The sequence below is a fragment of the Lactuca serriola genome, chromosome 6 (assembly GCF_051521515.1).
Source record: "Lactuca serriola cultivar US96UC23 chromosome 6, Lser_US96UC23_V15, whole genome shotgun sequence".
Lineage (NCBI taxonomy): Eukaryota > Viridiplantae > Streptophyta > Magnoliopsida > Asterales > Asteraceae > Lactuca > Lactuca serriola.
In genome coordinates this window covers 42,822,697-42,836,568 of record NC_136413.1, presented here as the reverse complement: position 1 = coordinate 42,836,568, position 13,872 = coordinate 42,822,697, and the positions used below count along the sequence as shown (strand labels likewise).

At 31.8% G+C, this 13,872-nt stretch overlaps 1 protein-coding gene across 1 annotated transcript; it reads right to left on the bottom strand.

Annotated features, from left to right (window-relative positions):
• Window positions 1–1,639: 1,639 nt before the first annotated feature.
• Window positions 1,640–10,808, bottom strand: LOC145058286 (mitochondrial import inner membrane translocase subunit TIM14-3-like). Its single transcript, XM_079006211.1, has 4 exons — window positions 10,598–10,808; window positions 9,436–9,640; window positions 6,605–6,774; window positions 1,640–1,992 (listed from the first exon to the last, which is right to left on the bottom strand). Exons 2-4 carry the CDS (start codon window positions 9,547–9,549, stop codon window positions 1,803–1,805), a joined length of 474 nt encoding a protein of 157 aa, XP_078862337.1. The 5' UTR covers window positions 9,550–9,640; window positions 10,598–10,808; the 3' UTR covers window positions 1,640–1,802.
• Window positions 10,809–13,872: the final 3,064 nt, after the last annotated feature.

Sequence of the window (13,872 nt, the reverse complement as noted above, 5' to 3'; positions counted from 1 at the left end):
CTCAAGGTGTGCGATGGTAAGGGGCGGACGCAAGATCTCCTACTAGGTATGGCATGGAAAAACATTTCGCCTGTAGTGGCATATTTTCTTTTATGTAGTTGCATATTTTTTAAGTAGTGACACAATAGTAGAAAAAAATTCATTTTTTTTGCACTGTATACAGAAAAAGCAGGTGTTGCCGGTATCACTACTGGCACCCACATAGAACCGCCCCTGGTGATGATGAACTAGGAGCAGTATTTCCTCCCTTCCTCTCCATATCTTTAGAGTTTTCTCTTCAAATCACGACTTTGGCCTATGAATCATTGTCAACTAGATTCATCGTTTGACTCATTGAGTCAACTCGATCAGAACTAGAAATGTCTTTCCATGAAAACTCAATAGCTAGCACAATGCATTGGAAAAAGATTCCCAAAAACATTAAAGAAAATATAGATGAAAATAGAAAGGTAAATGAAAATCTATAGAAATTTCCTTTCTTATTCAAATCTCACTTAATGAAACATTTACTAAGATGAAATCAGTGACCAAAACAATTAATGGAGGGAGACGAAATATGCGAAACCTGAATTCGCCTTTGGTGAAGTTTTACAAAATGTTGTATAGTGAGGTAGATTCTAGATAGAGTTAATTCTTGGAGAGAGAGAGAGAGAGAGAGGGAGAGGTGGGCCATATTTTTTTTATTTCTAAATTGGTATTAATATAAACTAGGGTTTAGACCATCCGCGCGATGCTGCAGAAACCTGGTATGTTGAAAAAACACAGTGTGACATGGATTAGGTTTGGTGGGAGAAATTTTGAGACTCCTTTCAACATAGTTTAAACCTTCAAGCGTGTTTAGATCGTAACTTTATTTGTATACTTTTTGTGGTGCACATTGCAAAAGAGTTTTCCGTAAAGTGGAACGTAAAAGTATAAAATAACATTACAAACCAAACAATTATGTATAGAGAAAGCATACGAAAATAAAGTTTGAAGACTACCTTGAACAAGTTAATTTTATGAGTTAATATCATAATAAATACTGTAACAGTTTATAACATTTAAATAAAAAAGTAATGTTTATAAAAATTATAACTATAAAAACAATTATGTAAAAGACCAAAAATGTAACCTTAAAATATAGTAAGGGATCAACAACGTAACTTAAAAATACAATAATTTAACTTTAAAATTATAAAAGACAAAAACTGTTTAATTAAAATTTTTGTAGGGTAGAAATTATAAATATGAGATTTTTTATTTCACAATTTATATTACATTCTATAAAAATTATACCTTGATCTATACTTAACCCTGTTTTGTACTTACAATAGCAAAACCCAATAAATAGTAAAATATTTGAGTGACACTGTAGTTGCAACTTATATATATATATATATATATATATATATATATATATATATATATATATAGAAAAAGACAATAAATTAAAAAAATTAAAAAAGAATCATTTAAAGGGCATATCAGTCATTTTAGGTAGGATATAAACCAAATTCATATATAATAAAGTTTGTGAGGACCAAATCCACATAAATTTTCTAATTTTGGACCATTCATACAAATGGAAAAGATTTTGGGATCTCATCCACACAATGATCAAATTCGCAGTTTTATCTTAAAAAATGATATTTCATGTCATGAAACAACCGGAATGTAATTAGACAATCCCATGACAATAAAGATAGTCAATATTCAATACAACAAATCCTTATAAACTCCAAATCCCACTCTCTGAATTATACAGAAACACATATTGCAAAAAGATCCATGATAGTTTAAGCCTTAAGGTATAAACAATGTTAGTCAGAATCCGAATCCACAGTTAAATCGTATGAGAAAACAGAATCAGTGTTGTTGGGCTTCCTGATGAGCTTGTATTTCGCTTCGTTGATTTTGGAAGCAAGATAGTGACTACCACCAATGTCTGGATGATTTGCAACCATGACCCTTCGATGGGCTTCAGTTACTTTATCTGTTGTGATGCTTCCCCTGTACATATGTAAAAATAAAGTATCCTGTCACACTCACATGTTCATATTTCACTCAAGTTGTCTATTTGTTTCATGGAGACAATCGACCTGGATTTTTGTAATTTATGAAATGGATTTTGATTCTTGTAAACTTTAGATATGGAAAAGTGAAATTATGCAAAGGATGCAGTTTTTTCGTTTATAATAGGGTAACACATCAAGAGCAAGTAGTTGGTAATGGGATTGGAACATAAATAGACACACTTTGATAAAATATAATATAAATACTATAATGTACAAAGGATAAAATATGTAATGAATTATAGAAGAAACAAGTATTTTCATCCTCCTCCAAGTCATGCATTGGTCTTGAACAATTGATATTGTTGGCCCAAGCCCGTTATATCCCTGAGTTTTAAAGTATAAATATGACTACAACTCCAACTTATTGACATGGATGACTTTCAATCAAGAAATTAAGATTTTTTTAACCTTTTTAAATCAAGGAGCGTGTTTTTGAATGATATTAGCAAACCATTTCTATATTAATTGTTTAATTGGATGACACTTCTTTGCGAAGCACGATAACCTTTCTCAAGTGTGGTTAGTGGTTACAGTAGATAGGAGCGATACTTTTCCATTTTCCCTTGGTGTTCATGGAATCTCAACTCTAGTACAACCGTAATCCCAAGGTTGGATGTTGTAAACATCCTATGGTTGTGTACTATGTATAATTTTTGTGTGACGATGGATCATGTTTGTAGCTTTTTGTTTTTTTATGAAATCCATGTTTTGATGTTTATACTTTGTTTTATTCAGTTTTTTTGTATTAGGAAATTGTTGGGGATCCTATGGCGGGTCCAAATCATAGTAATCCAAACATATCCCAACGATACATCAAACACTTGGTCAAATAACCAAGTGGAAATCCTAACAACGGAATAGATAACAAACTAGGATTAAAAAATATGAGAAATACTTGATAAAGAGAACAACACATACCAAGATAAAGCAAATGTAAATGAAAATAAAATAAGTCATGAAACACATGTATTTAACGTGGTTCCACAATCGGGGTCATTGTGTACATCCATGAGGAGAAACATACGACTTGTAGTATTAATCAACAATCAAATGGGGCTAACAAATCACTTATAAGTAACTAAAATGAAGATATGAAACCCTTAATCTCCAAAAGAGATTTACAAGGAGAAAGAAGTCCTAGAAATAGGCCAAAACTACCCAAAATATGCCTTAAATCGGCTAAATATCAGCCGAATGTTACTTTGTTGCTAGTTTAAGTCACAAAATAACGTATCCGTGAAGGACCAACTTGATAGATTGAATTAGCATACATCTACCAGAGCGAAGTATTGTGACTCTAGATCCTCTACTACCTCGTATGTTTACTCGTACTTGCAGAGGCACTAAGCTCCCAAAATTTGCGTATTCTTTTAATTCATCACTATTTGCAACCTTTATCGTCAATGTACATTGTCTATTCGAACATGTGCCCCACAAAGAGGATGTTTATGATCCGCTCTAGCAGAATGCTATGGATAAAGAGCTTAGCGTCCTTTATCAGACTCATACATGGGATATAACTCCTCTCCCAACCAAATATCGTACTATCGGTTTTTGTTGGTTCTATAAGATCAAAACCAAGTCTGGTGGATTAGTCGAACGATACAAAGACATACTTTTTGCCAAAGGTTACTCACAAAACTATGTCATGGATCATGAGGAGACATTTGCTCTAGTTGCAAAAATGACAACTATTCGTACTCTGATAGGAGTCTCATCCGTTTGCCAGTGTACATTTTCCAAATAGATGTCAAGAATGAATTCTTGAATGGTGATCTTCATGAGGAGGTATACATGACCCCTCCCCATGTATGCTCACCAATCGAGTGAAGTTTTTCGGATTTGAAAAGCTCTATATGGTCTCAACAACCCATCTTGCTTGGTTTGAAAAAATTTCTACATTGATTACTTCTCTTGGTTTTAATCTTACCTATAGTGATGCTGATTGGGATATAGATCCTTATGATCATGAATCTACTACTACTTGTTTCTATATATTTGTATTTTGTTCAATGTCTTGTGGAAGAGTAAGAAATATGATGTTGTTTCTCGAATGTTAGCCTAATAAATATTTATTGGCCTAACATGTATCACATCCAACAACAACTAGGTGCATGTATGGGATTGACTATTTCAAATGTATTTAAGTTTATCCCTCCCACCTATATTATAATGATTTTATCAACCTTGGATTTTCCCATGTAATTTCCAACACGCGGTTCATCTTTAATAATAACATCTTGGTATTTCAATAACACTAATGAAAACTTATGAGAAATCTACATATTTATCTTTAGTTCATTTTCATACCTAAGTTGATGGAAAACTTATGAGAAATACACATATTTATCTTTAGTTCATTTTCATACCTAAGCTGGTGGTAGTTAGATAATATGACATTTATCTCAATAATCAATTGTATTTACAATTAATCCTTGTCTATTTATGCAAATAACTATTATTAATTTATATGATATTATTCATAATCTTAATGGTAAATTGAAGGTTCTTGTAGTTTAGGGTAATCTACGTGTTTGGTCTTTAACATTTTTTTTTAACTCGGACCATCCCTACTTTTTTTTATTGCATGTTGGTCCCTATCAGTTATAAAAAGACTAATTTACCCTTACGATTTCTTTTATTTTTTTAAATTATCAATTAATTAAAAAATATTAATTAAATATGGAAAAGTATTACAATATATATATATATATATATATATATATATATATATATATATATATATATATATATTGGTTTGATTCAAGAACCCACACTATTGAACCCTCCCCCCTCCCCTGCCTCTAGACATGAAAATTTCACTCGATCCGGTGGGGAACCTGGTTGACCCACCCCAATTGGGGACAAGTATTCCTCACAAAAACGGGTAATTTCACCCGATCCGGTGGGGAACTCGGTTGACCCGCCCCAATTGGGGACAAGTATTATAATATTACTATATTGATAATTTATTAATTATGAAATAATTCTACTAAGAATGAATTGATTTGTATTGGACCGAGAGTCCATATATCAAATTATGTTCCTAATTCCAAGAGTTCTTAAATCCTCACTTTGTTCGACGGTCCGTATACCAAATCGTCACTCCTTGTTTTGATGCTTGTTAGATTTTATGCAATATGTGAACATAATCTGATTATGGCCTCTATTTTTTCACTTATTAAACTTGATTTTTTTTTTTTGTGTAAGTGTAGTTTATTATTTTGATGGATCAGGGATGGGCCGGTGAAAAGCCCAAAATTCAAAGGGGAGGGGATTCTATTCGTCGCATCCGTCGGAGATGGGGACGAGGTTAGGCGCTTGGGGATGGGGACAGGGATGGTCAACCCCGCCCCGTACCCGCCCCATTTCCATCCCTACCTGCCTCCTTGTGTCCGGTTGCCAAAAAATCTCACTCCTCTCGCCGAAAAATCACAACCTCTGTTGAAAGATGCAAAAATATGCTCTACCCAAATTATGGTTAGAAAAAGTGTATGGAAAAAATGCACATGTCTCTTTCATCGGAAAAACATACAAAAAACGAACAAATTGTCGGAGAAACACCTTCTGCCACCGCTGCCGAACGACATCCCCACCAGACGTAACTGGACCACCATCTTTAGATTTCCACACCATTCTCTATCATTATATTTCTTATCCATCCCACATTCATCCTCACCCCACCTAGGCGGAAAACCACCACCTCTGCCACCGTAGTAAAACATCACCACTTTCGCCACAAAAAAACACTCCATCGAGAAATCCTAACAAAAAATCAAACGAGAAATATTCGAGAAAGGAGAGTGTTCGTGGGTGTGATAGTACAGATCGATGACGTTGCATAGCCAAACCAATGACATTAGATATGAATGCGATGGTGGTATAGATCGGCGACTATCGACGACCGTGGAGATCGAAGGCGTCTGTAAGTTTCGGTTAGATCCAAAGACTATCGATGGTGCATATGGTTGATAGTGCAGATTGACGACTTTAGATTGCAGACCGACGACTTTAGACTACAGATTGACAACATATGGTGTTTTCCGGTGGCAGTTAGTTTTTTCTTGGTTGGTAGTCTGATAGCCTATTGAGTTTCTTACATTGGCTTAAAGAAGGGAGAAGGAGATAGAATAAAGAATAGATAAATCATATTAGGTTTAGAAGCGGATATGTTGAGGGTGAGTGTTGGGTTATTTTAATTTCTTTATTTTATTGTTTAAATAAATTATAAATTAATAAATAAATAACAATTTAATTAAAAAACAAAATAAGGGTAATATAGTCTTTTTAAATCTAGTAGGGACCAAAGACGTAACAAAAATATAAAATAGAGACCGTCCGAATTAAAAAAAAAAAAAAAAAGTTAAGGACGAAACACGCAAACTGCCCTGAAACACAAGGACCATTTGTGTAATTTACCCCATTCTTAAAGTACTTTTGCCAAAAACTATTAACTTCAACTCACTAATCTCCTTATAAAGTTATAATCCATTCTCAAGTTGAATCATATATCCAAAGTAGCAACCAATAAGATTTTGGTAGTGTACCTTACCCCGAGAATAAGAGCGGCTTCCCTTCTAGTCATTTGAGGTTTGAAACCCCCTTTATAAAATTTACGGGATATGGGTGAAACTGATCGAGCCTTGAATCGACTAGCACAAGCGTAAGTAGCAGCAGTAACAACAACAGCTGCAACTCCTATCATAAGTGGAGTAACCTGTGGATGTTTTAGCATCATATTCAATAAGTATAAATTTCTTTAATGAAACTAGAAGTGTTATAATCGAAGCAAAAACACAAATGGATTCCATAACACATGGTGAGATCCCCAATAGGTCGATCCATGTTTCTTAATAAGCACACAAATTGCATTTATATATGAACAATGTACATCAGATTTCAGAGAAACTAAACTATCAAGCTCGGTAAAAAGGTTTCTTTATCTTTGGTAAGTAAGATGTATTTATTAAATAATAACTAGAAAAAAATGCAGGAATGGTTCCATCATTTTGCTGATCCATATGATAATATTTTTGTTAGTTTTTCTTAAAAGACTTACATTTATTCGGTTTAGGCCCTATTTTTTATATTACCTTTTAATTTGAGAGTTTTAGCGAATAGAGAGTGGCTTGTAGGTTTCTTGAATCATGGAGAATGTTGTTTACCCTTGTTTTGCTTATTTAAAAAAATGATAGACCACCTTATATTTTTGATACAAAAGCCCTAAAGTTTATCGTAAAATATGATTTTACCCTAATTTCGTTTTTATTTTCATAAAAGTCTTAACTTTACAAGTTTTTTTTTCTACTATTGTCCTTTTAACCTGTAACAACAAGTTTGTAGATTACCATGAATTAAAATTTTCAAGAAAAACACTTAAGTTTGTAATCTTTTTTAATGTTTTTATCCTACACATTTATTTCATATTAAACTTATTCATACAGAAAAAATGTATTTATATAAAAAAAATGTTTAATTAAACATTATATTTACGTTCCTTTTAAATGATATTTCTTTATATGCGTGATTTTTCCATATTTATACGATTTAAAATGTAAATATATGCTTTTAGAAATATAAATACATATTTAAAAGTATATTAGTTGAAAGTGTGTTTATATGAAAAGAAAATGTATTTATAATTCTATAAACATAAAAATATTTTTTTATATTTCTAAGTCAATACTTCCAAATACATAAAAATATGTATTTATATTTCTTAAAAAATTTATACTTCTAAAATATATAAAAATACATATTTATATTTCTAAAAAACATATCTCTACTTTTAAAAATATAAAAATAAGTGTTTATGCTTTTAAATGACATATTAATATCCAGTATCTATAATACATTAATATATTTCAAAGAAATGTAAAAATCAATATTTATGTATTTTTTTAAAAAAAATATAAATACATTTTTATGTTTTTTTAGAAATATAAAGACAATTTTTAAGTTTTTTTAGAAATATAGATACATTTTTTTATGTATTTGAAAATATAAATACATATTAATTTTTCTAAAAACATACTAAAATACATATTTATATGTTTAAAAATTTTTTATGTACTTCTAAATACGTATTTATACTTCCAAAAATATATGTTTATGTATAATATGCCAAAAACCTATATATAATGAAATGCCATTTAAAAAGAACAAAATACAATGTTTAATTAAAAAATATTTTCCATGTATAAATAAGTTTGTTCTATATGGATACATTTAATATGAAAAAAGAAATTAGAATATTTTTTTAATTGTAAACTTAAAAGTTTTTTTGCGAATTTTATTTAACGGGAACCTACGAATCTGCTGTCAAAGGTAAAAAATAACAAGAGTACAAAAAAATTTAAAAAAATAAATAAAACCTTATAAATTTCAAACATTAATAAGCATAAAAACGATCTTAGGATAAAAGTGTTTTTATTTTTTTTTACAAGTTTAAAGGTTTTTGTATGAAAAACCCTATAAATAATTCCTAAAGCCACATATAAGACCATCCGGAATACCTCAACGGAGGGCTCCGTTGTTCACCGTGGCACGAACCACAAACACGAACACCACCCCATTCCTCCGTTCTTCGTCATTGTCGTGGAGATTTGTGGTGGGGAGTACGAACCACAACGACCAACAGCCTTTCTTCCACTCATTTCGTGAGCAGTACTTTGGAGGTCTAAGGAGACTTTAACCCAAAAACATTAAAATATATTGGTATAGTACATAACATTAACCACTTAACCAATGATACAGATTGACTATGAATGGTCACTATTGTATACCACAACCTACATGTGTTTTATTTAAATCTTTTTGGGATGATGTTGTATCTATTATATGTAATATAATTTTGCAAATAAGAAACAATGTAACATCAGATTCAAGAAACTTTGTAACCTCCTGTCTAAATGTTAAAATTGCCAAATAAAAAAAGATAACCTACTTATGGATTAAATTGAAATAAATGTCTTTTTAAAAAAGAAAAGTCCAATTGTAAGGATTCTCTTGGTATAAGTTATTTCGTTGATCATTTAATGTAACAAACTTACTATATTTTCCATTTTATGGAAAATTTAATGTCGGCAAAAATTACCCACAGCTCCGATTAAAGAGAGATTAAATATTCTACTATATTTTCTTTATGTTGATATGTATCACATTTAATGAAATTAATAGTATTTTAATCTATATATGTCATCGTTTAATATGTATAGGAAGATAGGTAATACGAAAATATAAGAGAATACCAATTAAAACATTCATTAAGAAGAGATAGCTCCAAATTTTTCAAAATTTTCTGCTAGTAACATATTATGTTGTTAAGCAACATATTAAATTTACTACCAAAACCATTCAAAGAAGATTTAAGGGGTACCTCGATTTGAGCCAATGTATGTGACAAACTATTTTGCTTTGTTTCACCAGAAGAAAGTGGAAGTGTTCCACTGTTCTTATTGTTGTCATTATTAATTTGTTGATTTTTCGTCATGGACCTTGTTCGAGAAACGGTGATTCTTCTAAGGACGTTGAAGCTCAATGCTACCGATGCAATGTAATTTATTTCCAGAATTTGATCAATGCTAATGGAATATAACAAAAGATAAAGTAAAGTTAATTAATTAGGGAAATCATACGTAAAGATTTCTGAACCCAATATCAACATGTAAGTTAAGGACAATATAACATGGGTTAATTACAAAATAATCAAAATGGGATGGTTACATCAGTATATATCAAATTGTAATGTCACATGGTAAGGGTGCGAGGTTAACCATTTGCCATGACATATTCGACAAAAGTCAAATGGTCAATTAGGTTGACCATTGAACGTACCTAAAGTCAACTGTTACCTTCATATCATCCTTGTAAGAGAGGGACACAACACAGATTTCCATCTCTGTTTTTAATGAATCAAAAGGAAATTCGATTATTGGCAGTTTGATCGTACTTTATAGTCTAACACTACTACACTAGCCCTAATTTATAAGCAATCTTAGAATTAAAAAGTTGTCATAGGAATATAGGATATCTCAAGGTGTTGCTGTAGAAAATTTATGTATGTATAATAGGTAAAACAAAATTTACAATGGAGCTATCTTTAACTATAAATTAAAAAAAAAAAAAAAAAAAAAAAAAAAAAAAAAAAAAATATGAAAGTTTACATGTTTTTACAAGCATGCGCGCTTTAAAACGAATATGTAAAAGGATTCAAAAGAATTTTTAACAAAAAACTAATTTGTGAAAACATACGGATCTAAAAAAACACACGCAAAAAATAATAAAAATAAATAAGTTATTACTTGGTCTTTTTAATTAGTTTCAGCAAACGAGTGAGTTTCAAAAAAATATTTAACACGTATAACCTGTCAGAATTGGGTCTTTTACCCTGATGTATAAGTAATAAATTTTTTTTCTTCCATGAATCTTTATCTCACAAAAATGAATTGTTTATGCAACAAACTAAAGATTAAACACATCACCACAACACATGAACACGGATAAATCACAAATGAGTAAAAACTAAAAGGATGACTAACCATTTAACTGGATATCTCTGAACTTGAACAACAAAATATCGAAAAGAGAATTGGCTTTGCAACTCCTCAAATTTAGGGGTTTTGTTGTTGAATAAGCATTAGATGATTCGAACAATCTCACACTTTTCGTCCAAGTAGCAAATTCAAGAACTGGGTATGCCTGGTGATGTCAAGAACAGAAGTATAATGAAGTTTGGATGGCCGACTTGCTTTCCACCCTTGCTGCCCATATAATATGATAGTATAGCATGGTCTTTTAGTTAAATTGGTAGGTGCTCGGTTGTCTTTATTACAAAATTACGAAAATTTAATCTTAAAAAAAGACGCGAATGGGTGTATTTTATATGATAATAAATTGACTTGAACTTTTAATCAAAACAAGAAAACAAGAAAACATTGCCTTTAAGACTCTAATTTTAAGATTTACTTTGAACCTCTCTTTGGTTGGTAAGATCTTTCAATCTTAAAATCCTACAATTGAAAATTGATTTCGATCACAATAAAACCGACAGTAAGATCTATAGTGAGATCTTGGGGTCTCATTGTAAGAAATTATCTCGATTCGATTTCACTTATTTACTTTTCATTTTGTTGTCCAAGTCTTTGGTAAACTAAACCTTAGGAAGTTTGTCAGTTTTGTTTGACAAAGCTAAATGTCTAAATGCCATTGACTATTTGTATTCAACTTTAGGTGTAAGGATTTAAGACACCAAAGACAATTTAAAATCATGCTAACGTGTAACTTGGAGTTTGGTGATCCAAATGAATAATCTGATGTGAAATGAAGTGATGGAAACCCGAACAACGATTTCGAAGAGATAAGTGTTTGGAGTATGTCGATGGTCGTTAGGCCTGAATTTATTATTTGTATGTGATCTCGGGCAAGTGTTCGTAGCTTAGAATTCCAATTTAATCACTTTTGAATAAGCCAAATAACTGTCTCTGTTCCTGCCAATGGACGTAGGTCACAATAACTGAACTATGCTAATTCATTATATTGTTTTATCATTTATTTTGCTTTCTTACATAACAAAATGTTTGAATGTTAAATATCTAATAATGTTCGGTTTTAGGCCTAATGAGAGACAATAAAATCAACCGCAACTAATTGAAAGCTGAAAACGGTGATCATGAAGGTACATAGTTCGAGCAATTCAATTAAAAAAAAGTCTAGATTCTAGTTTGAGGTTTAGTTTGCCAAATAAGTGCGTTTGCTTATGCTATCGGGATGTCTTATATTTTCCCATTTTTATTTTGGCCCATAATTGTTGTTAAACACATAGAGGTGGGTAGAACCCGACTTTAACAAAAAGAAGGAAAGCACCATGGTATGTGTTGTTTTATACCTACATGTTATGATGCAAGTGATGTCTGATAGGCCATCTCTTTATCTCATCAATAGATCTTCTACTACTCATCTAGTACTTAACTCATTAAGTACTTATCTAATTCTTCTTCTCATAACTTTTAGGTATTCTACACCATACCATACATACTTATATATATGATTATAATGCATATAATCATATTCTATCTCTTTCTACCATCTCTTAGGTATTTAACAAATACATTTCTCATCTAACCATATGTTCTCTAAGTATACTTACATGCTTTGATACATGGTTCTAAACGTATAACTCATGCATACTCTAAATATACGTACATGCTATGATACATGTTCTTATACATATAACCATCCTTTATCTTCATTAAATCACTTGGAGGCATTCACTTAGTGCCCAAGATCCAACATTCATGGATATATATATATATATATATATATATATATATATATATATATATATATATATATATATATATATATATATATATATATATAATATAAACATACATAATCTAAAGCGAGAGAGTGATATAACTCACAATGTTAGTTAGTGAATACTAACTAATCTTTTTTCTTCAATTCTTCCATTGATGCATCTTGATCCATCTTCTTTGCTCTTAAGTCTATTCATACGAATATACAAGTTTTTAATACTTGTCTTAGCCTATTAAGCGCTTAATGACTCTCTTGGTCAAAATGACCACTTATTTAATCTTATTTCTAACTTCTCATTTTCTACTTCTAATCCATTCCAACCAATGAATTAAGCATCCCATACTACCTAATTCATTATAATCTACTCTATAATTCATCAATCATAATCACTAGTTAGGGTTTCAAACCCTAACTCTCATTGTATTAATTTCACTATGGAAATCACTCTCTAAACTTAAGTAAAGCTTTTAAGCACTTTCATCTACATCAAAACCAAGTTATAGATTAATCAATTCAACTTTTCTATACAAACTAACATTTTCACCAAAAGTGGAGAAATCATACCTTAATATGAAGAGGATGAAAATCCTAACAATCCACCATCTTTAGCTTGTCTTGGCGCCATTTGGGCAGTAAAATCGCCACCTTCGAACTCCCATTCGATTCCCCATTCAAATGGATCGAAATGAGCTCTTAACAGGTTAAAACATGTGTTCTGACCTTGAAACCGCATCATGGTGACCATTTGTGTAATGCCCCGTTCCTGGTACGTATTTAATTCATCAAAATGTTCATTTTATAAAAGCTGCTCGACGAGTTAGTAGCCCTAACTCGTTGAGTAGATGCCAGCTTGATCGCGGGGTTTGAGTGGTCTACTTGACGAGTCGAAGCATGGACTCGGCGAGTAGGTCTATCAGGAGGAAACCCTAATCTTTAGGGTTTGCACCCTATTTGTAACATCCCGGAATAGCAAGAGTAAAGTTGAAGGGCTAAAAGAGTAAAATGGGAAGGAGCGACTTGGCGAGTCCACGAGTGGACTTGGCGAGTAGGGTCGCGACTCTAGTCGCGTGTTAAATGACCAACTCGGCGAGTAGCATGGGTGGACTCGGCGAGTTAGTGCTGAGTGGAGAAAACCCTAAATCCGGAGGTTGAGCCCTATATAAAGAACATTATGTCTTCTCCCCAGCCTCCTTATCACCCCTTGAGTTCCAGAAGCCCTGATTTCGTGAGAAAACACCATTGTTGAGTGAATTGGAGCTTGGAGAAGTGGTTGTTGAAGACATCTTGAAGGAGAAGAGACTTGGATCAAAGGGCTTTGCAAGGATCCGGATTAATCTTCTCTTGGAGCTTCCTTTTGAGGTATTATTTCATTGTTTGAGCTGCTATTGTCTAGATTCATCATTTTGGGGGTGTTAGAGATCATATCTTTTGGTGTATTGGAGTTTAGAGGTTAGATCTGAGGTTGCTACCTCAGATCTGGAATGGAGAAGGGCTA